General features: G+C 54.9%; 3 protein-coding genes across 6 annotated transcripts in view; 2 read left to right on the forward strand and 1 right to left on the reverse strand.

Moving 5' to 3' along the window:
• Positions 1–3,433, forward strand: part of SIN3A (SIN3 transcription regulator family member A) — a 71,952-nt gene extending 68,519 nt beyond the window's left edge. For all 3 annotated transcript variants that reach the window (XM_065906794.1, XM_065906796.1, XM_065906795.1), the window contains exon 21: positions 844–3,433. In XM_065906794.1, coding sequence (XP_065762866.1) covers positions 844–1,074 — 231 coding nt within the window. In that variant the 3' untranslated portion in view covers positions 1,075–3,433. The remainder of the gene's footprint in view (positions 1–843) is intronic.
• A 754-nt stretch (positions 3,434–4,187) lies between these two features.
• MAN2C1 (mannosidase alpha class 2C member 1) lies at positions 4,188–15,617 on the forward strand. Of its 2 annotated transcripts, XM_065905974.1 has the most exons (26): positions 4,188–4,318; positions 4,573–4,698; positions 5,344–5,467; positions 6,821–6,891; positions 7,971–8,148; positions 8,455–8,644; positions 9,750–9,856; positions 10,012–10,122; positions 10,474–10,566; positions 10,695–10,811; positions 11,034–11,129; positions 11,232–11,377; positions 11,732–11,855; positions 12,184–12,305; positions 12,420–12,505; positions 12,629–12,784; positions 12,993–13,090; positions 13,270–13,364; positions 13,589–13,693; positions 13,803–13,959; positions 14,043–14,186; positions 14,551–14,660; positions 14,761–14,840; positions 14,973–15,121; positions 15,208–15,317; positions 15,391–15,617. In XM_065905974.1, exons 1-26 carry the CDS (start codon positions 4,218–4,220, stop codon positions 15,515–15,517), a joined length of 3,123 nt encoding a protein of 1,040 aa, XP_065762046.1. In that variant the 5' UTR covers positions 4,188–4,217; the 3' UTR covers positions 15,518–15,617. The 2 variants fall into 2 exon arrangements, with proteins under 2 accessions (XP_065762046.1, XP_065762048.1); XM_065905976.1 differs by having other exon boundaries at positions 12,980–13,364.
• A 627-nt stretch (positions 15,618–16,244) lies between these two features.
• NEIL1 (nei like DNA glycosylase 1) lies at positions 16,245–22,771 on the reverse strand. Its single transcript, XM_065905977.1, has 10 exons — positions 22,516–22,771; positions 20,733–21,189; positions 18,704–18,823; positions 18,550–18,613; positions 18,159–18,258; positions 17,610–17,737; positions 17,262–17,289; positions 17,017–17,081; positions 16,686–16,851; positions 16,245–16,519 (listed from the first exon to the last, which is right to left on the reverse strand). The coding sequence occupies exons 2-10, from the start codon at positions 21,164–21,166 to the stop codon at positions 16,449–16,451; spliced, it is 1,176 nt and encodes a 391-aa protein (XP_065762049.1). The 5' UTR covers positions 21,167–21,189; positions 22,516–22,771; the 3' UTR covers positions 16,245–16,448.
• Positions 22,772–24,735: the final 1,964 nt, after the last annotated feature.

Here is a 24,735-nt window from a genome sequence, read left to right on the forward strand (position 1 = left end):
AAGGATTGGAGATATAATTGTCAGGATGTGCTAATGATTGGATGTGGGGAGGTTAAGAGAAAGGAGAACATTAAGGATGATACCTGGTGGGTTTTGTTTTTTGATTTTGTTTCTTTGCTTATTTTGCTTGAGTAACTGGGAAGCTTAGGGGTACATCTGTTAACAGGAAAGGGTTATTACCAGGTTTAGGAGGCAGATCAAAGGACTACAGAACATTCAAGTGGGAAGCACAGGGTGGGCAATTTAATCTACTTCTTTCTCAGTGCTGTATGTTATATGTCTGCATGTCTGATTCAAATGATGTAGGGAGCTGGGAAACACCTAATTCATCTTTGTATCACCTTCCCTTCCTTGATGATGGGCACCAACAAGTATGTTGGAGGTAGGAACAGAAAACCTCCACTGAAGATCTTCTGTGCCCAACAATCTGCTGGACAGAGTGGGATAATAGCAGGAAGGGATAGTGGGTTTTAAACCCTTTGCCTTGCACTGTGACAGAAATGACCAACAGCCTCAGTCATTGTCTCACTCAGGGTACATTAGAATCGGCTGACTTGCTGGTTTAAAAATACAGATCGATGGAAACAAGAAACTCTGTACATGTTTTTTCCAAGACCTTCTCCTTCCCCAACACGCCACCACATGGTGATGCTGCAGACTAAAATCGAGAAGCACTGAGCTAATTCTGACCAGACCTTGGGTTGGCATTTCTCTGGGGGCTTTATGATCTGCAACTTGAGCCCACATCTTACCTCTGCTACTTTAGAAGAAAATTGGATTTTGTATTTGAAGGGTTTTTTAGTCCTAGTTCATGGGTGGTTTCTTCTTTGTTCTATCTTGCAGTCCCATGAGCGTGTAAGCAAGCGGTTACATCAGAGGTTCCAGGCCTGGGTAGATAAATGGACCAAGGAGCATGTGCCCCGTGAAATGGCAGCGGAGACCAGCAAGTGGCTTATGGGTGAGGGGCTGGAGGGCCTGGTGCCCTGCACCACCACCTGTGACACAGAGACCCTGCACTTCGTGAGCATTAACAAGTACCGTGTCAAATATGGCACAGTGTTCAAAACCCCGTAACTGCAAAGCCAGAGCAGATAACTGGAGGGGGTGGTGTGTGGGGGGGGGCGCGTGTACTCGCACACACTGAAGAAATAAGGAAGATGCCTTTCAAGCCTCACTGGGCCTCTCGGGGACATGGCCACCTGATCTGTGCGTGGCTGGTGCAGCCTGGCACCAAGTGGGCTACATATAAGGAACGTGTGATCCCTTACAAAGCCGGAGTTGGAACTTTTCCCAGGGGTTTTGGGTATTAACCTGCCCTGGAGGGGAGGAAACCCACGCAAGCACAGGGACACGCAGCTTGCACACACCAGCAGAGTGGAGACTGGAGCCTCCTGAGGCGACCTTCGGTGAGGGAACCAGATGCTGTTCACACCTGGACTGGATGGGCAAGCATCGACTGACAGACTCAAGAAGAGTCATCGCTTAGATGGATTGCAACTCTGATGGTCACTGCTCCTTTCCTCTTCCCCCCAAAAAGGAAAAAAAAAAAAAAAAAACTGGATTGGATTTTTTTTTTCCTGGTCACTTGAGCACATCTAGATCACCCATTAGGTTTTCTCTGGGACCTGCAGTTTGGCCTTGGGATTGATCATCTTGTGGATTTGATTCCTGACGAGTACCTTGCTGCCCACCCTTTCTTCTCTCCTCTGGTTCTCAGCCTCAACAAGTTCAAATCAGTCGTCCTTTTTAGCTCCCGTGGAACTGTTTTGTACCTGCTTCTTTACTAGTCTGCCCTAGTGCCATCCACCAGCTTTACTCACACACACACACACACACACACACACACACACACACACAATTTTAACTTGGTTTTTCTTTTTTTTTGTAAATAATGTACATACTGTCAATTTTTTATTAAAAGAAATATGCTTTGATGTGCTAGCATAACTGCTCTAGCTTCTTGTGTACCATAGTTCTATGTGGCTTCAGATTTAGTACCTATGAACAGATGTACAAGACATTTATTACACTTTTTACCAAAGGGAGTTACCGTTGTAGTACTTTTGTGTAAAACTTGTCTTCCTTCTTGCCCCAACTTTTTTTTTTTTTTGTAAATAAATAAAGCTTGGTTCTTACTTAAGGAATAAACTCTCAACACAAGTCCCTTGTCCTCACCAGAGAATACTGTGAAGCAGGGATTTGGGCTTCAGTTCCTTATATACATACAGTACAAAAACAGGGTTTTGCTTTAAATAGTTAGCAGTCAGTTGTACTTGTCCCAAATCAAAATATCTCACATTTTAAAAATAGAGTTATTCATTCTTTTGGTACATATTATACCCCCTTATTTCAGCTGTTTGGAAATATTTTACATATGGGTATGTTGTGCAGCTGTATAGTTTGTGCTTCTCTTTTTTTTCTTACCTTTATTGGAAATGGGAGTGAACAGCTTAAATACCAAACTAGTGTTTGAAAGAAGTGTCTACACTGTGTGTGATATAAATGGGGTTAGGAGGGAGAAGACTTGATACATTAGCAACTGCAAATGGAATATATACGTATATATATTTTTTAATTACGTAAATTTAAAGCAGCAGATATTTAAACATGAGTGATTAGGATTTTTGTATGTGGGCAGACTGGCTTTTCTGAACAAACACCAACTGAGCCCCTCCTGGGACTTTGGTGAATTTTTCTCCAGCAACCATTACTCTAGTCAAAGTAAACAACAGTGTTCCTGTGTGGTTTTGTTTGCTTTTTAATTAAAAATCCCTAATATCACCACCACAAAACCACAAATTTTTTTTGCTCTGGAGTTTCCTTACGAATGGTAAGCTTACCTGATTTTTAGACTTTTTTGTTGAGGGGGGCAGTGGAGGGATGGGACAGTTATAGGAGACTCATCTCACATGTGTGAAGCGGCACCAAAGGCTGTGGGAGGAGATTCTGGTGAAGCTGCAGCACTGCCTCACTTGGAAGGTGGAGTGATACTGATGGGTTGGGTAGGATCTTCAGGTTTTCCACCAGTGACTCAACCCATCCCCATCTGCTTGCTTAAGAAAGATCCTGTTGACTTGGAGTTAATAGGGGGAACTGACTGAACGTGACCCAGGCAGCCCCAGCTATTGCTGTGTCTGCAGAGGGTTATGTCCAGAGCAGCTGCCTGCAGGTCAGGATAGGGTTTCAGGACCAATCCTACTAGTGCAACCAAAAGAAGGGAGCTTCACCTACAGCCAGGATTTACAAACAGCATTTTTATGTCTCCTGCCTTCTGACATCTGAGCTCCAAGCTCAGCTCAGCCTATCTTACAGCAGCAAGTTATATTTTAAGTCATGTTTGGTATTCTGTACTTAAGTCACCTTTCCCTACGATTTGCATTTGAAATGTTGTAAACTTGGTCAGTATTTCTATTAAAACATCAGGGGTCCGTTATGTTGTGTATATACTTTTCTTCCTGGTGATTTTATAGAGAAAGATTTCATCCCATTCCCAGGAGGGAGGTGGGGGAAACCTGCCAATAGACTACCAGAGTAACATGAGGATGAAATTGGAGGTGTTTCTGGTATTATGGCTTCTCTGAACTCATCAGTCCCTACAGAGAAATGCATTATTCTGTTAGGCTCATAAATTCTATGTCTGATCTGCCGTCTCAAAGTCTTAAGTTTCTGGCAATGGGCAGCAATTAGCCATATACATAAAATAGAACACGTAGTAGAGGGAGCTGAGGTTACTGGAATATAAAGCACTCCCTATTTAACACACGTCCGCCGAATGGCTTCAAAGCACCGGTCCCTGGCGCCACCTTAAGCACACACAGGGCCATAGACAAGGAGGTTCCTCTTGTAGCTTCTGAGACTTAAGTCACCTGGATCTGCAGCAACCCAAGCTCCCACCAGTCGCGCCTTCGGTCTGTTTCTGTCCTAGGCTTTTCTCAAAATCGAAACGTCAGACTTCCTATTTTACTTAAGGATTTGCCCAGTGGCGACCAGCTTGGACCGAGATAAGAGTAAAGCCTCAGAAGCGCAGCTTTTAGTTTTCAGCTCGCTGCTCAAAGTTCGGAGCAGCGGGGCTTCACTGAGCCGCTGGTGTTCCACGGAAAGTTGCCCGGGCCTGGAAGGCGCCTTTTAGGCGCCGGAACCTTTGGTTCCAGACCGAGGACCGCGCCGGCAGCGCCTGGGGTCTTCCGGGGAGAGGAGAGAGGAGCGAGCGCGCGGTGATGGCGGCGGCGCCGGCCCTGAAGCACTGGCGCACTACGCTGGAGCGGGTGGAGAAATTCGTATCGCCGCTCTACTTTACCGATTGTAATCTCCGCGGCAGGTGTGGCCCCCTTGCCCAGGACACCCGCCGGCCGCATCCACGCGTATCTAGCCTTCCCTTCCGAGGGGAAACCCAAGCTTCGGCCACGTGGGCCGAGGGACAAAGTGTCCGCCTCAGATAGTGCTGGGGCCCGGGAGGAGAGGGTGGGGAGAGACTGTGTCATGGGGCAGCCCTCCCGGCGGTGGATGGAGGGTACGCGCATCCCCACCCGCCGGCTGGCCCACGAGCGCGCACCACCTGCCCCTCCCGCCTAGGCTCTTCGGAGACAGCTGCCCAGTGGCCGAGCTCTCCAGCTTCTTGACGCCCGAAAGACTTCCCTACGAGGAGGCAGTCCAGCAGGACTTCCGCCCCGCGCAGGTCGGCGACAGCTTCGGACCCACGTGGGTAACGCTCCAGAGAGGACGGAGTCCCTGGGCCCCACCTCCCAGCTTGCTTGACTCCCCTATAAGCCTCCTTTGTCGGCTCTCTGCCCGAGACTGTCACTTGGGGCAGAGCAGCACCCTCTGCTGGAGATAGCTCCCTGGTTCCTCAAGCCTTCATGGAAGAATTTTCTCTTCCCCACTACTCCCCGCGGGCTGCCCTGTGGCTCAGATATTAAAGAATCCGTCTGCAATGCAGAGACTTGGGTTCGATCCCTGGGTTGGGAAGATCCCCTAGAGAAGGGAACGGCAACCCACTCCAGTATTCTTGCCCGGAGAATTCCACGGACAGAGGAGCCTGGCGGGCTACAGTCCATGGGGTCACAAAGAGACACGACTCAGTGACTTTCACTTCACTTCTTCCTGCTCAGTGACATCCCTTGGGAAGGGCACTCTAGGACAGATCACAGACCCCTGACTCTCTGCCTCCTTTTCTCACCTTGCTGCACACCCCATTGCTTCTTTCTTTTGGATCAAAGCTGAATATCTTGTGGTGCTGCAGATTCTGGCAGAAAGTCTCAAGCCTTCGCTGACCCTTAATCATAGGAAGTATGTCGAAAGGACAGGGCTTTGACCCCTAGGCTCATCTTAGTGGTTCTGTTGCAGATGGTGGACCTGTTGGTTCCGCGTAGAGCTGACCATCCCAGAGGCATGGGTGGGTCAGGAAGTTCACCTTCGCTGGGAAAGCGATGGAGAAGGCCTGGTGTGGCGTGATGGGGAACCTGTCCAGGTGAGGAGCCTTGCCCTGGGTCAGGTATGGCCACTTCAGCCCTGGTCTCTGGCGAAACGACAGCTGAATGGCTATGCCTGCAGGGTGGTATCAGGATTTCAGGACTGGATGGGTTTTTGCTTAGATCCCTGTGTAACTGTTCCTTCTTATATTTAAGTGGATCACTTAAAGTCTCAACATAATTAATGCTAAGCCAACTCTGCCACTGACTGGTCACCCTCCCATTCTAGAATGAAACTAGTTACTAATCAAATACAATAATATGTACAGCAGATGGACTTATTAAGCCTTTACTAGATGCTAGGTGCCAGACTAGTGACTTTGCAGACTATATCACTTCTTATTTTTAATTTTTAGTAAACTAGTTTTTATTATATGTAATATATGCTTATGGCAGCTGGGGAGGAGGACTTTGAAACAGTTCTGGATAATATAAAGTTTACAAAGTCCTCTTTACCTGAAATAATGGGTCTCTCCCACCTCACCCCCAGTTCCTCAGATAGAGCCACTATTAAGTGCCTTGTTTATGCATCCAACTTTATCAGGTTTAACCTTTATAATCCTATGTGATAGATTTTTATGGCCAGTGGCTCAGACAGTAAAGAATCTGCCTGCAGTGCAGGAGACCTGAGTTCGATCCCTGAGTCAGGAAGATCCCCGGAGAAGGGAAGCTACCCACTCCAGTATTCTTGCTTGGAGAATTCCATGGACAGAGGAGCCTGGCAGGCTACAGTCCATGGAATTGCAAAGAGTCAAACACCACCAAGCGACTAACACTTTCACTTTTCACAGACAGAAACTGAGATATGTAGAGGTTAGCACACTTGCTTGGGTTCACACAGCTTCCATTTCAGTTTGACTAATCCTCAGTCTTGGGTTAGGACTGCTGCTCTTCCTGTGCAGAAAGGCAGCAGACCCCTCCCTCCCTCCCTCCCTTTCTTGGCTCAGTGGATGTCTCCTGAGTGCCATCTCTGCACAGGTCCCTGTGCTAAGCACTGGGATGTAGTGAAGAATGAAGCACACCTTTCCCTGACCTCATAGTGTTTCCCGTCAGATGCTTATTCGGGGTACAGAGGCCGTCAGAAGCCACCAAGGACCTGACTCCTACCTAAGACCCCACAAGACCAGTGGCTTTTCTGCTGGTCAGCAGGTGCCATTTGGTGGCCATGGTGCTGACTGCCGTGGGGTGAGGGGCACTTGCTCCCAGAGGTCCCTGATTTGTCAGTCTTGGCCTTGGGAGAGAGGAGCTAGTGCTAGAGGTCCAGTAGAGGGGCCTGGCCCCCTTCAGCTTATACTTCACCAGAACCGTCCACAAGCCTCAGGCCCTGTCTCTTTCACTCCGCTCCCCACCAGGGTTTGACCAAAGAGGGAGAGAAAACCAGCTACATTTTGACTGACAAGCTGGGGGAGAAAGACCCCCGCAGGTGAGTGAGTCCCTGGACTGTGGCTGACCAGTGCTGTAGGGGAAGGGGGCACCAGAGGGTGAGGAGGCGCCAAGGTCCAGAGTGATCGCAGAAACACACCCACTTTCAATACCACCATCCTCAACCCTCATAGTTGGTTTTTAAAAAGCAGGATTTTTCTGACCAAAAAGATAGCATTTTAGTTCCTACATTAAATGCAGAAAAGCACTAAGAAGTAAATATTAGTAATTCCTATTACCCTGTCACCTAGAGATATCCATTATTAACAGCTCAGCATTCTTCCCAGAAATTTTTTCAGAGGTGGCATTTATTAGTTGAGGTTTGATATTTTGCATCCTGATTTTTTAAAATTCCGTATTGTAACATGTGCATTTTATGACACCATCAAAAAACTCTGCTTAGATATTATATTTTATTATATTCAGTATTTATTAAACCTTCTGTATCTGATGTTTCCAGACATGGGGACTAGGATTGTGAGTGATGTGATCTTTGACAGCAAGGGAGACTTACATATACAATTACAAAACTGATGAGGGCTCTGAAAGATAGCACTCTGAATGGGAGAAATCTGTTCTAGACTAAGGAGAGCACTAGGGGAAGAGTCCCAGAAGGCTTCCCGAAGGAAGTCATGTTTGCTCTCTGAAGATTGAGCAGAACAGCACCACAGCCTATCACACTGCTTCGAACAATGGCCTGCATCTGTTGGCTGACAGATCGTTGCTCTGAAACCTGGACCTGGGAGATCCAAACATGTTTTTAATGTGCAAAGAGGGTTCTGAGATCCAGGCAGTGCTTTGTATAGACAGCTTTGGAAACAGAAATCTAAACAACATAATTCACACAGTTCCAAACTTGACTACTTAACCTCCCCAGCCAAGGCAGAATGTGGGTTTAGTCTGTTTTTTCCACCATGACCCTCCTTCAGACGTACCTGACATAACTGTGAGATCCTCTGGGTGGTAGATCCTGTGGGCACATGAGGAGGGGTCTGTCAGATGCCTCCTTGGTCCTCCCTGCCCAAGCCCCAGAGTCCTCTGCCAGTCCCTTGACCTGAGGCTGCCTCCCCACATTTGTAGCCTGACCCTCTTTGTGGAAGTAGCCTGCAATGGGCTCCTGGGGGCCGGAAAGGGATCCATGATCGCAGCCCCTGATCCAGAGAAGATGTTCCAGGTGAGCCGGGCTGAGCTGGCCGTGTTCCACCGGGATGTCTACAAGCTCCTGGTGGACCTGGAGCTCCTGCTGGGCATCGCCAAGGTACTCAACATCCCCACCCCACCTGTATACTCTCTCGAGCCCTGTTTCAGGCAGGCTGTTTCTTGGGTCAGATAGCTGGGGCTCCGGGAATCCAGAATAGAGAGAGTTTGTGCCTGCCTGAATGTTGGGAGGACTTCCCTGTGTAAAGGGGAAGAGGGAGACAGTGCTGAGCAGGGGGACCAGGAGGAGGTCAGGGTTGGTGGTAGGGAGGAATTCTGCTGAGAACCCCTGGGAGATCAACTGGGGTCTAATTTTGGAGCTTCTGCTTGCTTGAGATGGGGATTAAGGGGCAGAACCCTGCTGCAGGGCCTCGGGGAGGACAACCAGCGCAGCTTCCAGGCCCTATACACTGCCAACCAGATGGTGAACGTATGTGACCCTGCCCAGCCTGAGACCTTCCCAGTGGCCCAGGCCCTGGCCTCCAAGTTTTTTGGCCAACGTGGGGGTGAAAGCCAGCACACCATCCACGCCCTGGGGCACTGCCACATTGACACAGGTAGGGCCGCAGTTGGCCGGGGTGGCTCGGCATGGGGGGTCAGGAGTGGTCTTGAAGACCTTGTTGCACCCTGGAAGCACTGTGTGATCCACTTCAAGTTCTTGGACCTCAGTTTTTCCCATGTGTAAAATGGGGAAGGGGAATGGACTGTAGCTTTTGCTAAATGTGACTTCATTTATTCTTTCAGCAAAATCTGATGTCCTTGATGGCATCATGCTAGATATTGGGGGAAGGGGGTAGGATTATTGAGGCTGATGATCACAAAATAGGCAGAGACAGTTGCTGCCATGATGGAGGGAAGTATGGGGAGATGGGGAGCCCAAAAGAGGCACTTAACCCAGCTGGGTGTGGCAGATTCAAGAAGGGCTTCTTAGAGGAGGTGGCCTTTGAACAGAATGAGGATGAGTAAGAATTTGACAAGGGTGCCCGAATCCTCAGACAGGAGTGATGTGTGGAAGTAGTTGAGATGGGGATGCAAGCACAGGGGGAGGCTTCCTGGGGAGGATCAGGAGTTCATTTTGGAACCTGATGAGTCTGCAGTGTCTGAGGCTTACAGGGAATGACATTTTAAATGAACTTCCCAAGGTATTGATTCTGATGCAGCTGAAGTTTCTGAGCCACAGAACCGGGGCTTTCTCTGCTGTGCCAAAGCGTGGGATGTGGCGTTCTGGGCTGGTAAAGAAGGAACTGAGGAGGCCTAGAGGTTATGAGAGGCAGCAGTGCCTCAGGCAGGACAGCTGGCCCAGGCGGGTCCATCCAGGGAAGCGATGCCCTCTCTTCCCAGATGTTTTCCGTGTGTGTAGGGGAGGGGCCACCCCTGCTGCTTCCTAAAGGATCCTCTCTAAACCGCAGAATAAGGCCAATCCAGGGACTGAGGCCCCCATTTCCTGACTATAAAATTGCCCCGCTAGCCCCAGCCATGTAAAAGTGATAGCTCAGGAGAGATGCCACAGGACTCAGCAGGGAATGGGACGGGATGGGAGGAAGGCTACGGTGACCCTCTGGTGGCCCAGGAGGGGCCTGGTTGGGTGCTAGGGGACAGGGGTGCGGCTGGAGGTCTGTGAAGGTCTGACTGCTCTCTATCTCCACCCTCCTCCCCCCCTAGCCTGGCTCTGGCCCTTCAAGGAGACCGTGCGAAAATGTGCCCGGAGCTGGGTGACAGTAGTTCAGCTCATGGAGCGGAACCCCGAGTTCATCTTTGCCTGCTCCCAGGTCAGAGGGACGGCTGTGTGAGTGGTACCTGGATCCCAGGGGGTGCTAGTGTGGGGTTCCCAGGGCTTCGCAGCCCACCTACTGAGTCCAAGGCGCTCAGCCCTGGGTGGGCTTCCTGTTGCTCCTGGCCAGCCCCCACCGCATCTGCCCCACAGGCACAGCAGCTCGAGTGGGTGAGGAGCTACTACCCTGGCCTGCATGCCCGGCTCCAGGAGTTCGCCTGCCGCGGGCAGTTTGTGCCCGTGGGGGGCACCTGGGTGGAAATGGTGAGTGCCTTTTGCAGCCCCTCAGCCTCAGGCCTTACCATTCTGCCCTCGGCTGTGCTGGTGACTTTCTGCAGGTCCTTTATGCCCTCTTATCAGTCCCTGGAATCCTAGGGTTCAGGACTCCCAGGGGGTGGGGGTCTCAAGCACTGTGACGGGCCATCTGTGTGACCCGGCCCCGGATACCTCCTGTCTGGCAGACAGATGGTTAGGCTGAAGTGAGGAGATGGGCGCTTCCGGGGCACTGGCTTCCCTCTGTCAGAGCCCTGGCTTCTTCGGACAGGGTGGTTGCCTGAGTCCCTGCCCGTCTTGTCTGGTGCTGACCCCAGCGGCCCCTTCTTCCCTCATGGCCAGGATGGGAACCTTCCCAGTGGAGAGTCCATGGTGAGGCAGTTCCTGCAGGGTCAGAACTTCTTCCGTCAGGAGTTCGGGAAGATGTGCTCGGAGGTAGGCGGGGAGCTGCTACACCGGCAGGCAGAGGGGGCCGGAGCTTGCCCTTGAGTGAGGAGGGGCTGCAGCTGGGCTGCTCTGCCGAGCTCCTGGGTCCCCATGCCCCAGAGGCCTTCTCCCTGCAGTTCTGGCTCCCAGACACATTCGGCTACTCTGCACAGCTGCCCCAGATCATGCGTAGCTGTGGTATCAAGCGCTTCCTCACCCAAAAGCTGAGCTGGAACTTGGTGAACTCCTTCCCGGTGAGCAGGCCAGGGGGCCAGGCTTGGAGCGGGCCTGGGTCCCTCCTGGCCTGAACATCTCGTCCAGGTTTATTGAGGGGTCCTGGACAAACCACCCAGCCTCCACCCAGGGAAGACATGCCTCTCCCAGGGTCACACAGCGTGGGGGGCAGGTGAGGGAGGCCCGGCTCTGCCTCAGCCCTGACTCTGGCCTCACTCTTCCACCTGTCTCCCTGCCTGCAGCACCATACCTTTCTCTGGGAGGGGCTGGATGGCTCCCAGGTGCTGGCCCACTTCCCGCCTGGTGACTCCTATGGGATGCAGGGCAGTGTGGAGGAGGTGAGAGGCATCTCGTGGCCAAGGTTGGGAAGGGAGGCAGGCTGAAGAGGGCCGGGCATCCAGCCTAAGCTGACCAGTGTGGACCTGCCCCCACCTGTCCAGGTGCTGAAGACAGTGACCAAAAACCGGGACAAGGGACGGACCAACCACAGTGCCTTCCTCTTTGGCTTTGGGGATGGAGGTGGTGGCCCCACCCAGACCATGGTGGACCGCTTGAAGCGGCTGTGCAATACCGATGGGCTGCCCAGGTCAGGCCTGGATTCACTCCACCCCACCCTCTGCCCTTGCCCTGAACCCTGCCTCTGCTCAAACATTGGACCCAGTGCCTCCCCTCAACCTTGTTCCCTCCGATCCCAGACCATGGGCACCTCCCAACTTCTACCCTGGAGGTGGGGTGGGAGAAAAGCCGAAGGTGGGAAGGAGCTTAAAGCCATTGAAACAGAACTCTCCTGGGGGGGTGTCCAGACCTGGCCTTGTCTGGACAGGGAGTCTTCTAGGGGTGGCTCCATTCTGTTGCGGCTGGACCTCTTGTCACACTTGCATGGAAGAAGGGTGAGTCACATGGCCCAGGCTGGGAAACCCAGGTTTGCAGTCTCCCTCAGGGTGCAGCTGTCTTCTCCGGAGCGACTCTTCTCGGCGCTGGAGGGCCACTCGGAGCAGCTGTGCACCTGGGTTGGGGAGCTCTTCCTGGAGCTACACAACGGCACCTACACCACGCATGCCCAGGTCAGGAACTGGCTGCTGAACCAGCGAAGGGGGGGTGCCCTCGAGTGGCCCAGACCTGGGGGAAGAGGCTTGTGTTCCATGGAAGAGCTGAGAGGAATGCAAGAGCTGGGTGCTCAGGAGCCTGGAGGTGGCAGGACTCAGCATCTCTTAGCGGGGAGGGTCTTGGACAGAGGGGAGAGGAGGCAGGTTTTTGGGGCAAATAACACACAAGGCTTCATCCAGGAGTTCCTAGAGAGCATCAGAGGTTCTGAGCAAGAGAAGGCTTTGGCAGGAGGGCCCTGGGATGCTTGCCCAGGCTCTAGACTGAGTCCCCCTCCCTTGGGCTCAGATCAAGAAGGGGAACCGGGAGTGTGAACGGATCCTGCATGACGTGGAGCTGCTCAGCAGCCTGGCCTTGGCCCGCAGTGCCCAGTTCCTCTACCCGGCTGCCCTGCTGCAGGATCTCTGGAGGTCGGCACATCTTCTGCCACCTGCTAACCTCACCCAGACGCCTCTGTGGCTGCCCCAGCCTCCCAGCCTTCCCCAGCCTCCCATCCTTCTCAGCCCTGCCCTTGGCCCCCGCAGGCTCCTGCTCCTAACCCAGTTCCATGATGTGGTGACTGGGAGCTGCATCCAGCTGGTGGCAGAGGAAGCCATGTGCCACTACGAAGGTGAGGCTGATAACATTTCCACAGCTTTCCAGCACCCAGTGCAGCGCCCAGAGTGTCCCCCATGGGACATTCAGGGGTCACCCTGACCCCCTGCCCACCCATAACCAACCAGTCTCTCCCCAGACATCCGTTCCCATGGCAACACACTGCTCAGCGCTGCAGCTGCAGCCCTGTGTGCTGGGGAGCCAGGTCCTGAGGGCCTTCTCATTGTCAACACGCTGCCCTGGAAGCGCACCGAAGTTTTGGCCCTGCCCCGGCCTGGCGGGGCCCACTCCTTAGGTATGAGCTGGGGAGAAGGGTGTGTACTGTGGCAGGAGAGATCAAGGCTAAATTGAGAGTCAGGGACATTCGCTTGGGGGTCTCTGCCCCAGGGTGCCCCAGGCTAGAGAGGAGGAGTGTTTACCCCCTCCACCCCACCCTACCCTGCCCCAAGTATGGTTACTGAAAGGTCAAGGAGGCTGCCCTGACGCCCAGGCCTCCTCCCCAGCCCTGGTCACCGTCCCCAGTATGGGTTTTGCTCCTGCTCCCACCCCCACCTCACTGCAGCCCCTGCTGCCCCAGCAGCCTGTGTTCGTAGTGCAAGAGGTGAGTGCTGGCACGTGGCGGTGGGGCAGAGGCTGTCCTGGGCTGTCCCTAACAACGTGGAAGTTCTGAGCTCCCCAATCTGGAGCAAGTGGCGAGGCAGGGCTGGGGCTGGAGGTTGGGTGGGCTGTTGGTTGCAGGAAGCCCCTGCAGACCTAGCCTCAAGGCCCCCTCCCACCAAGACTGACAGTTCTGTGACTCTGGACAACGGCATCATCCGAGTGAGGCTGGACCCAACTGGCCGCCTGACATCCCTGGTGCTGGTGGCTTCTGGCAGGTGCTCACCCCTTGCCCTCTCCCAGTGCCTGGCAGGTGGACCCCAGACCTCTTGTTCCCTCTGTCCCCTGGCCACAGCTGACCACAGTAGCCCACGAGTGGCTCTGAACTGGGACCCACACATGGAGCAGGGCCTACTCACCCTACTCTCCACCGCACCCACCTCAAACAGCTGGGAGAGCAAAGTCATTCGGTTATAAAGTACTGATGTCCATGTCTTTCCAGGGAGGCCATTGCTGAGGGCGCCGTGGGGAACCAGTTTGTGCTGTTTGACGATGTCCCCCTGTACTGGGATGCGTGGGACGTCATGGACTACCACCTAGAAACACGGTGAGGGGTGGGCAGGACTCAGGGTAGTGGTAGTGGGAATACGAACAAGTGTACTGGGCCCACTCTGCCAGGCTGTCCTGGCTCAGCGCTTCTCCCCCCTATTCCACAGGAAGCCAGTGCTGGGCCAGGCAGGGACCCTGGCAGTGGGCACTGAGGGTGGTGTGCGGGGCAGCGCCTGGTTCCTGCTGCAGATCAGTCCTAACAGTCGGCTCAGCCAGGAGGTTGTGTTGGATGTTGGCTGCCCCTATGTCCGCTTCCACACTGAGGTAGCAGGGGGCAGGGTGGTGGGTATCTTCCCTGGGTATGGCTGGTGAGGAGGGGCCAGCCCCTTGTCCCCCACCCCACACAGGTGCACTGGCACGAGGCCCACAAGTTCCTGAAGGTGGAGTTCCCTGCCCGTGTGCGCAGCCCCCAGGCCACCTATGAGGTCCAGTTTGGACATCTGCAGCGGCCCACCCACTACAACACCTCTTGGGACTGGGCTCGATTTGAGGTCTGCCATGGGGTGGTGTGGGGTGGAAGATTTGGTTCCTCCCTGGCTGGGGAACGATTTGTTGTGTGGTATGGGGTGAGGAGGAACATGATGGTTCCTGGCATGTATGCCAGGCATTGTGCCAAACGCTTTATGTTCAGTTTGATATTCATGCCCATTTGATGGGGTAAGGATTCTTAATCCACCTTTCCCAGATGAGGGATTGAGGCTTAGACAGGCTATGTGGTGTGCCCAGGGCCTCCCGAGGTGAGAGCTGGAATTCAATCAGTCGTGAGGTCCCAAAGCATCCCTCAGCCTAGGACAGGGAGCTCTGGAGCACATGGAGGAAGGGGGCCACCAGGAGGGTCTCTGATCTGCACTGCAGGTGTGGGCCCACCGCTGGATGGATCTGTCAGAGCACGGCTTTGGGCTGGCTCTGCTCAATGATTGCAAGTATGGCGCGTCAGTACGGGGCAACGTCCTCAGCCTCTCGCTGTGAGTGGGGTGCCCCCCAGGGACTGCTATGGGATCCCGGTCTTGCCAGGACAGAACTGCAGCAGCTCCGGCCTGTCCTTTCCCACCCTCCCCACCGCAGCTTGCGAGCTCCTAAGTCCCCTGACGCCACCGTGGACATGGGACGCCACGAGTTCACCTACGCGCTGATGCCGCACAAGGGTGAGTGCTGCGCCCCATACTCCTCTGCCCTTCTCGGCCTCTGCTGCCCCAACGGTAAGTGGGGAAAACGCCCGTAGTCCCGCGCCCTGACCCCATGTTCCACCACACGTCCCTTTTCCGGTCTGCGCCCAGGCTCATTCCAGGACGCTGGCGTTATCCCCGCTGCTTACAGCCTCAACTTCCCGCTGCTGGCGCTGCCGGCCCCGGGCCCGGCGCCCGCCTCTGCATGGAGCGCCTTCTCAGTGTCCTCGCCCGCTGTCGTGCTGGAGACTGTCAAGCAGGCAAGGGGCGGAGCGGGGAGGGGCAGGGGCGCGGCAGGGGCGGGGCCTGCCATAGACCCCACCCACCACCACACCTCCCTCCGCAGGCGGAGACCAGCCCCCAGGGCCGCACTCTCTTGCTGCGGCTCTACGAGGCCCATGGCAGTCACACCGACTGCTGGCTGCACACGTCGCTGCCGGTTCAGGAGGCCGTCCTGTGAGTGGGGGTGCAGGGTAGCAGTGGGGGTCTTGCCCTCGCGGGGCCCTCATGGCCACTTCCTGTTCTCCAGCTGTGACCTCCTGGAGCACCGCGACCCTACTGGCCCCCTACTCCTCCGGGACAACCGCCTGAAGCTCACCTTTACTCCTTTCCAAGTGCAGTCCTTGTTGCTCGTTCTACAGCCCCCACCGAACTGAGTTCCTGAGGGTGGGGTTTTGTTTGTGGAAGGCTTTGGCAGCCTCCTGAGCCTGAAGCAAGAGTCAGTTACCTCTTGAACAATAAACCCTTGGCTCAGGACCCTGCTGGTAGCCCCTGCTCAGTCCCCTCAGGGCCCATCCTCAGGCTTTGAGGGGACAGTTTTTACCCCAGGCATTTGGGGGCAGGGGCAAGACCTAAGGTTATCTGTGCATGCAGCACCTGGATTGCAGCCCCCCATGAGAGAGACCCGGGATGTTGGTGATCATAAGCTGACTGAAAGACCATGATGCAAGACAGTGTTCTGGGACTTCATGGTAGTCCAGCGGTTAAGACTATGAGGTTCCAATGCAGGAGGTGTGGGTTCAACCCCTGGTCAGGGAACTTAAATCCCACATGGGGAAAAAAAAAAGAAGCACTTCCCCCTGTACCCACAGATAGAGGGCTTGGGGCTGAGGAGAAGGCCTGGTGGGTGGGTTCTGACTGACCCTGACTAGGAGGGAAGCATTGACTAGTCTGGACTAGGCTAGGGGAGCAGCCACAGGCCCTGAGGAGTCCTGGACTGGAGGAGCTGTAGAGTCTGGGCTAGCTGGGCAGGGGGCCTCTGCACCACCAATGAGGGGCCATCCCTGCAGAGGCCGTAACCTTCTGTCCTCAGGACTGGGCAGCAGGCCCTTTACATTCAGCCTTCCCAGACCTTCTGCAGTCAGCCCAAGAAGTGCCAGGAAGTTCACATTTATGCATTTACTAAAAATTAGCATTTTTCACATGGGCTTAAAAAATGAGGATAGTGGGGTACAATTAAAAACGTAATTGTATAGGGAATGGCCATAGGGTTGGAGCATCCAGTTCCCTGCAACTTCTAGGAAGTCACCCAGGCCCAGATCCAGGGTGCCAGGAGGAGGGGTGGATACAAGCAAGAAGAGCCTCTTGCTAGGAGGTTGAGGTCCCCTCAGGCTCCAAGGATGGGGTGTCAGCCTTGGTCTTTCGGGTTCTGCGGCGGCCTGGGGAAGGACAGGTGAGATGGCAGTCCCTGGCCGAGGACTCCCCAAGAGCCCCCCTCCCGCCTTTGTCCACGTATTCCTCCCACCCACACTGCCATCCCTTGTCCTGGGGTGCTCGCTGTGGTGGTCCGTCCCTCCCCAGAGAAAGTTGCTGAGGAAAGCCCACCTGAGGGTGCTGGTCGCCGCTTCCTCTTCCCTTTGTCAGGGACTGGGGGGGCTTCTGGGTCCTGGTGGAGGCTGGTTCTCTCGGGCACCTGGGCTGTAGTCTGTTTAGGAAGGCCTCTCTGTGCCCTTCGTGTCCTTGAAGGGGCCTTGTTTGGAGATGGAGGGTCCTGGGTGGAGAAGACACAGGTCCCCGAGGAGCCCAGCAGGTCAGGTGGGTGAGGACCCACCTTAGGCCTCCATTGTCAAGGAAAGGAGCTGCCTGAGAGCCTGGCCTGGGAGGTGTGGCTGGACTAGGAGAGCACGCAGGGACAGGGAGGAGCAGGGAGCCATACCTCCGCTCCGTCCTCAGGACCCTGCTGTGCTTCCTGGGATGACTTCTTCTTGCGGGACTTGCCCCCTGCAGGACATTGATGCTGATGGGCTTGGAGGGTCCTGTGGCCTCGGCCCCCTTTGTCTAGACTCCCACGCTCCCACTCTGGAGTGACTGCCAGGGTCGGAGCAGGGGAATGGGATGGAGAAGGGTGCTCTGGCCCTTGCACAACTAGTTCTCTCTGCTTTCGTTACATTAGGAGTTTACCTTTGGGTGCCAGGGGTCCAGGATCCCCCTAAAATGGAATCAGGAGAATTCAGGAGTCAGCCTGGCAGGGGTAGTTTCCTTGGAGAGGCAGAATCCTACCTGTCCTTCCCTATCAGTGAAGCCGTTCCCCAAGGAAGCCTGACTGTCCCCTCCCCACCCCCCAGGTCAGTGCCAGCAGCAAGGTCCCCCTGCTCTGGGGCTGCACCACTAGCGGGGACCCTAGGACTCAGAGGAGGGGCGGAGCATAGCACAGGGAAGGCTTAGACCCTCAGGACCAGTGTGACCCCAGGTCTTTCCATCCCACCAGCTTCCTTGGGTCTCTGCCTGTACAAGCATTAGAGCTCAAACCTGGAACCAGATGGTGCGGCCATGCCGGTCCCGCAGGGAGCTCATGCCTGGTGCGCTGTAACACTGCAGCCAGGCTTGGAAGGCAGCAAAGTCCTCCTCCCAGCTCTTTGACCCGTAGCCCATGCCCCCTGTGGGACAGAGGAACCAGGCGGAGATCAGAGGGCTGACTTAGGCTGGGAGGAGGGGGAGCCCAATTAGACCTGGCTCAGACATCAGCTTCAAAGCTGATGGACTGAGTCAGGGGGCCAAGGCTCTCCCCCCTCCAGCTGTGTGACCTCAAGCTGGTGTCTTCCCCACTCTGGGCCATGGCTTTCCCATCCTGAAGTCGGATTAAGAATCCTTGCCCTGCCTGCCTCATGGGCAGCTCAGGAAACAGACACCCAACATGTGAAGATCTGTGAAGGAGGTGTAGTCCATTTAGAAACGACTAGGTCGACAAACTTCCATTCTCCGGGTAGGGAACCAGGCCCAGAGAGGGGCAGAACTGTCCTGGGTTACATGATATGCCAAAGCAGAGCTAGCCAGCCATCTCTGCCTCCCAGGCCTCACCCAGCTGGACCACTTCCTTGGGCACCGAGTGGCACAGCTCCAGCAGGTCGGGCTTCTGCTGCTTGGCCCTGATCTTCTGGCTCAGGGTCAGCTCCGGGCTCTGGAGATGGGGCAGGGGTAGGACCTGGATGTCAGCATTAGGCAAGGCTGCTCAGAAGGCAGTTGATCCCTCAGGGAACAGGCCCCTTCTGAGCTTGGCAGGACACAGACAGTTCATCAGCAGCCCCCATCACCTCCCACACGCACACGCGCGCACACACACACACACATTGTAGACACAGGCTGGAACTGAGAAGGGACCTGCTTGAGCTGAGCCGCAGACACCTGACCTAGCCCCGACCCTTGTCCGCCTGCCTGACGGGTGCAGGCGCATCCCTCCTGGCACCCTCACCGGCCTGCGCTGCTGCAGGGTCTCCAGAACTGTGCGGGCCTTCTCGAAGGGGGGGATCCTCAGCCTGCAGGGAGGTGGAGAGGGGTGCTAAGCATAGGGGAACGTGAGCATACCCAGCCACCCCTGCCCTCATGCCCAAGGCCTGCCTGCTGACCGGTACAGGATCTCCGCCCGCAGATAGTTGCCAATGCCATTAAAGAACCTCTGGTCCAGCAGGGCCTCACAGATGGGCCGGTCAAAGGCCTTGTCTGCTAGGTTTCGTAACACATTCTCCCTGGAGGGACAAGCCCGGGCACATAAGACCCATTCTGCCTGCCCGCCCCCCCCCCCCCGCCAATGCCTCCCTGCCTCCCAATGGGGTAGGGGAGAGGAGCTGGGGGAAGAAATTTCTGGGTGCAAGGGAAGGAAACAAGAAGTCCCAATTTCCCATTATCCCAGCCTCCATGGTATTTGGCAGCAGGAACCTCCATTTTCTGTTAAATGGGAACAATGTGGGATTTCAATTCATTACAAAAGGTTAAAAATGCCAATCTAAAGGAACATGCTCAAGAAAACATTTGAATCTATGTATGTGGTTTGCATGTCACCAGAGTGGCTCAGATTCAAGATACTTTGGGGAACAAGGTGATCACAGGACCTCAGGTGTGCCTGCAGTCTGGAACTCCCTGTCTAGGACTTCCAGTTGCTTAGACATGAAGATTTGGCATTGGTGGGGTCAGCTCTTTTCGAGATGCTGAAGATCTTCCAGGAAGCTGGCACTGGCTCTGTCTGGCAGGAGTGAAGGGGGCAAGTCCTGGCTGGTGAGTGCCCCAGCACCCCCACAGGTCTCTCCTCACCACCATGAAGAGGAAATGAATCTTGCTTCTTTGAGAAAAGGGTCATGACGAGACTGACTCAGTGATGGGCATGAAAAGCAAATGATACAAGGGCCAGAAGATAGTTTGGGGGGTAAAAGTAAAGTGGAAGGTCAGCCTGGGTGGTCAGCTCCCAGAGGGAGGCATATCCCCACAGGCTTTGCAGCTGGAGGACCAAACAAGCCAAAATGCTCATCACGCGAGAGAAGCTTCAGAACCAGCTGGCAAAGAGTTAACTTGTGGCCTGACCCCCCAGGAAAGGTGAAGTGGGAGAAATCTAAGACAACACAGATACTTCCCTGGGGGTGCACTTGGGGTCATGCTTGGGAAGGCCAGGAGTCTGCTGCCTTCTGTGGGCCAGAGATGCCCTGACCCACCCCAATGGGCAGCCGAAAGCATGCCTTCCCCAAGAAAGGATTTGTCAAGTCCCACTCCATGCCTTCCTGTTTGTGAGTCTTGTCAGAATGCTTGTACTTGAGAGCTTTGCACTTCCCTGGTAGCTCAGCTGGTAAAGAATTCGCCTGCAGTGGAGGAGACCTCAGTTTGATTCCTGGGTTGGGAAGATCCCCTGGAGAAGGTAACAGTTACCCACTCCAGTATTCTTGCTTGGAGAATTCCATGGATAGAGGAGCATGACTGAGTGACTTTCACTTCACTTTCACTTTCCCTTCCCCCTGCCCTACCTGAAATAGCTCTGTGGGAGCAGGGACCACATCCCTCTTGATCACAGCTGAACCCTCAACACTTAGAACTGGCCTGGCACCAAGCAGAGACACAAGCATGTTTTATCTTTAGAGGACAGGAAGTGGCTGACACTGGGCCATCTTATGTGACCTGCATCCCACCCCAGGTGGGGCTCTTACCCCGCCTCAGGCAGAAGACAGGCAGAGAGACCAGGGGGGACAGACCAGTGGGCTGGCACGATGTGGGAGACCACAACCTGATTCAGAAGCCATGTCATTAGTGGTCCTCTCCCCACCCACTTGAAGCAGTTCCTTTCTGTTCAGCCTCCCTTCTAGGGTTGTTAAAGCCTCTCTACTTTTCTTAGCCTTGTGCAGGCACCAAGCAGTGTGGGATGCTGATGAGAGCCCCAGCTCTGACACAACCGGCCATGTCCTCCACCTCTTGCCCCCACCTCCTCTTACAGGTTTTGGGTTTCCACATCCATTAGCTCAGGGAGTTGTCCCCAGAAAAGGACACTGTCTTGGTCTACAGATGAAAGGACTGAAGCCCAGAGGGGCTGGAACTCGCTTCTCATTGGCCAACAAGGACTAACAAGCCACGTCTGGAGCCCTGGACTGTATTTCTCCTACCTGGTGCTGGCCCTACCTGAACTGCTCGTACTCCAGCAAGACACACGGCCCGCGGCCTGGCTGCCACTGGCCCCCAAGGTCCCAGCGGCCGAATCGGCGGATGTCCACAAAGCAGAGAGCAAGTCGGGGGCCAGGTGGAGCTGTGTAAAAGCGCAGGTGGGCGTGGGGTGGCAGCGCATCGCTGGGCACCAGCTGGAAGGAGCCAGTCATGCCAAAGCGGAAGACAAGGGCCAGTGGCTCCCGTGGGGGCCGGGCCCCAGGCAGAGGGCTCAGGGTCAGGCGCAGCTCTTTGCCGCGGGCCAAGGCCGAGATGCTGTAGGCACTGCTCTCAAAGGGCACCTCAGGGTTGCGGCTGACGGGTGACTTCTCCACACACCCGCCGAACACCAGCTCCCTGCAAGCCCTGTTCACAAACTGGCTGGCCAGATGCAGCTCAGGGCCCTCAGGCATTCTGTGGGAGGGGCGGCCGGGCCCTGTGGGGAGGATGACAGCAGGTTGGGCCAGGTGTGCTTCCAGTGAGGTGGCAATATCACTCCCAGTTTTCAAAGGGGAACCCAGAGGGTCAGAGGAGGGCATGGTCAATGGGAATAGGCAGGAAATCAGCTGGCTTGGCCACAGCCCCTGCTCTGTCCCTCCCCCGCCCCACCCCCTCCCGCATCCCTGAAAATGCTGAGAAAGCCCAGGACACTGGAGAGCTCTGACTCGGGAAACATGACTGCCGTGTTCATTAACACCTTCCATGAGTTTCCAGAACACTTTCTGATTTTAGAATAAAGTCCATATCCTTCCCGGGCCCAGGCTGTCATCTCATTTCCTCCCTTGTGCGCCAACCCCCTTGCTCCAAGCACACAGCTCTCCCTGCCCCCCACCCCCATCCCCGGCCCTTGCCGTCCCCCTCGGTCTAGAGACATTTAAGAGAGGCACCTCCTGACCGCTGTATCGGAGGCAGCGTCCTCCGTTCCCTGACCCCCTTCATGGCACTCCCAGAACCTGAAATTATTAGCTCCTGTCTGGCTCTGGCTCCATTCCCACCCCAGAATGGGAACTGTGGAACTGTGCACGCTCATCTCCCCAAGAATCAGGCCCACCTCCGTTGCCACAATGATTGAGGGAATGAGCCTGGAAGATAAGACCTGGGACAACGGTGGCTCACAGGCTCTGCCGGCAGACAAGGTGGAGGAGCCAGCCCATCACCCACTGGTCAGGACCGAGGCCGAGGCCAAGTAAGAGGGAATGTAGTTGTCTTCAGGTACATTAGAGCTAGAGTCAGGGACACACGACTTTGAGGGAGGTGGATGAGGCGCCAGGAAGGGCTCCCGAAGCTCCAGGCCATGGTCCAGGGGGACATAGGAAACGCCCGGGCCAGCGTCTCGGGCCAAGAGGGGTGTCCTCCTTCCTCACCCTCATGGGTTCCCATCTGGCTGAGGCAGGGAGTTTGACAATTTCCTCAAGCCAGTGTCGGGAGATCTGAGGCCAAGGTAGGTGTTGGGCAGAGCGAAGCATTTGGCCAGGGCGAACTCCTTTGCCCTCCCCACCCGCAACCTCGGCGCCGCTCCGGGCCTGGCACCCGAAAGGGTTCGTTTTGCGGGAAAAGGTGAACTTCCAGGTTCCTAATTTCGCGAGGGGCGGACGCTCAATGTCTCGCCTCCTACCCATCCCCCTCCTCCAGCTCCCGCTGCCTGCCCTCGGTTAACCCTGGCTCCCTTCCTTCCCAAGGCCCCCATTCCAGTCCTCTTCTCAGTTCTGCCGCGCGCGCGCACACACACACAACCGCCGTCCCCCGTCCCGCCGCAGGCTACCTGCGCTCAGCGTCGCTCCCGCAAGCCTGCAGCCACCAAGGGGTTATGCCGGAGGCGGAACGGCGCCTAAGAGCATGCTGGGAGCTGCGGGCGCTGCTGGGAAGTGTAGTTCTTGTAGGTGGTAAAGCCTGTACGGGGTGGAGTTCCAGAGTAGGGGGCCCTGGGGTGTGGGAAAGGCTTCGGTCAGTCACCTGGCTGGGAGGTGGCGGAAGAACCTGGTTCCCGCTGCCTGGCGCCGGCGGGTTCCGGGGTCAGGTGTGAGGTCCTGGGTTGCAGCCGACTCTGGCGGTGAGAAGCCACGCGGCTAAGTCCAGGACCTGGTGGGCAATCCCAGCGGTAAACAGCAGCAACTTCCCGAAACAGAGACCCTTGCAGCTGGGCGCAGGGCGCGAACAGGTGTGCGTTCAGTGCAGGCTCTGGGGACCCGGTGGTGGCCTTACGTTTCAGCGCTAGTCAGAGAGAACACATAAACACCGCCCCCGCGGGTGGTAGTGTGCTGCCCGGCAACCAAAAGCAGGGGCGGAGAAGCGGAACCTATTTCCGATGTGGGGAAAGGTCTCTCTGCGGTGACATTTAGGCTGAAACCTCAGAAGGAGTCATCAGGAGAAGAGAGGGGACCAGTCTATAGGGCAGGTGGAAGGAACTACTAGGGAGGTGGTTAGGGGGAGTGCTGAGAGGGGAGGACCGATACACGAGCAAGGGCCAGTCCCCTCCGACCTCTGGAGGCCTCCATAAGGAGCTGGCATTTCACTCTAAGTGCAGCAGGCTCGGTGCTTGACCCACAGCCGATTCTCCCCCTTCATACTACTTCCTCTCCCTTCATCTATTTATTCGTGTATCTTGCCAGAAGTACTTTAAAGTAAATTAAACAATGCATGCAGGAATGCTAAGTCACTTAAGTTGGGTCCGACTCTGTGTGACCCTATGGACTGTAGCCTGCCAGGCTCATCTGTCCATGGGATTCTCCAGACAAGAATATTGGAGTGGGTCGCTGTACCCTTCTTCAGGGGTTCCCAACCCAGGGACAGAACCTGCCTCTATTATATCTCCGGTAGGCGGGTTCTTTACTACTAGCGCCACCTGGGAAACTCATCAGAGTGAGTGAGTGAAGTCGCTCAGTCGTGTCCGACCCTTTGCGACTCCGTGGACTGTAGCCCACCAGGCTCCTCCGTCCATGGGATTCTCCAGGCAAGAGTACTGGAGTGGGTTGCCATTTCCTTCTCCAGGGGATCTTCCCGACCCCAGGGACGGAACCCAGGTCTCCCACATTGCAGGCAGCCGCTTTAACCTCTGAGCCAACAGGGAGCCCTCATTAGATAATACTTTTTACCAAACCTAGTAAAGTTAACAATAACTTTTAAAAAATATGTATTTATTTATTTGGCTGCAGGGAGTCTTAGTTGTGGCATGTGGCTCTTTAGTTGCAGCATGCGGGATCTAATTCCTTGATTTAGTTCCCTCATCAGGTATGGAACCCAGGCCCTCGCTGCATTTGGGAGCACAGAGTCTTAGCCTCTGGGCCACCAGAAAAAGTCCCCAACATAACGTCTTAATATTATCTAATACATCCCACATTCAAATTTCCCTAGTTGTCCCCAAAATGTCTTTTATAGCTAGTTTGTTCAAAGCAGAGACCAAACGAGGATTATATGTCTGTTCAATCGCTTCCAATCTAGATAGAACCACCCTTTCCACCTCCTACTCACCTCACTTGCCCTTTTTTTTTGGACTTCATGATACTTACCTTTCTGAAGAGTTCTTTGAGATGCCTCATCAATATTCTGGATTTGTTTGCTGTTTCCTTGGGTGTTGTTAACTTGTTCCTCTGTCTCTAGTTCTCCCTGCACCCCAGAAGTTAGATCTAAAGGCTTGGAAGTGGAAGTGAAAGTCACTCAGTCGTGTCAAAATCTTTGGGATCCCATGGACTGTCCATGGAATTCTCCAGGCCAGAATACTGGAGTAGGTAGCCTTTTCCTTCTCCAGGGGATCTTCTCAACCCAGGGATCGAACCCAGGTCTCCCGCATTGCAGGCAGATTCTTTACCAGCTAAGCCACAAGGAAAACCCAAGAATACTGGAGTAGGTAGCCTATCCCCTTCCAGGGGATCTTCCCAACCCAGGAGTCGAACCGGGGTCTCCTGCATTGCAGGTGGATTCTTTACCAACTGAGCTATCATGGAAGCCCCAGTATCTCCTAGATGCTGTTCTGTACTCCAAATTG

The sequence above is a fragment of the Muntiacus reevesi genome, chromosome 15 (assembly GCF_963930625.1).
Source record: "Muntiacus reevesi chromosome 15, mMunRee1.1, whole genome shotgun sequence".
NCBI lineage: Eukaryota > Metazoa > Chordata > Mammalia > Artiodactyla > Cervidae > Muntiacus > Muntiacus reevesi.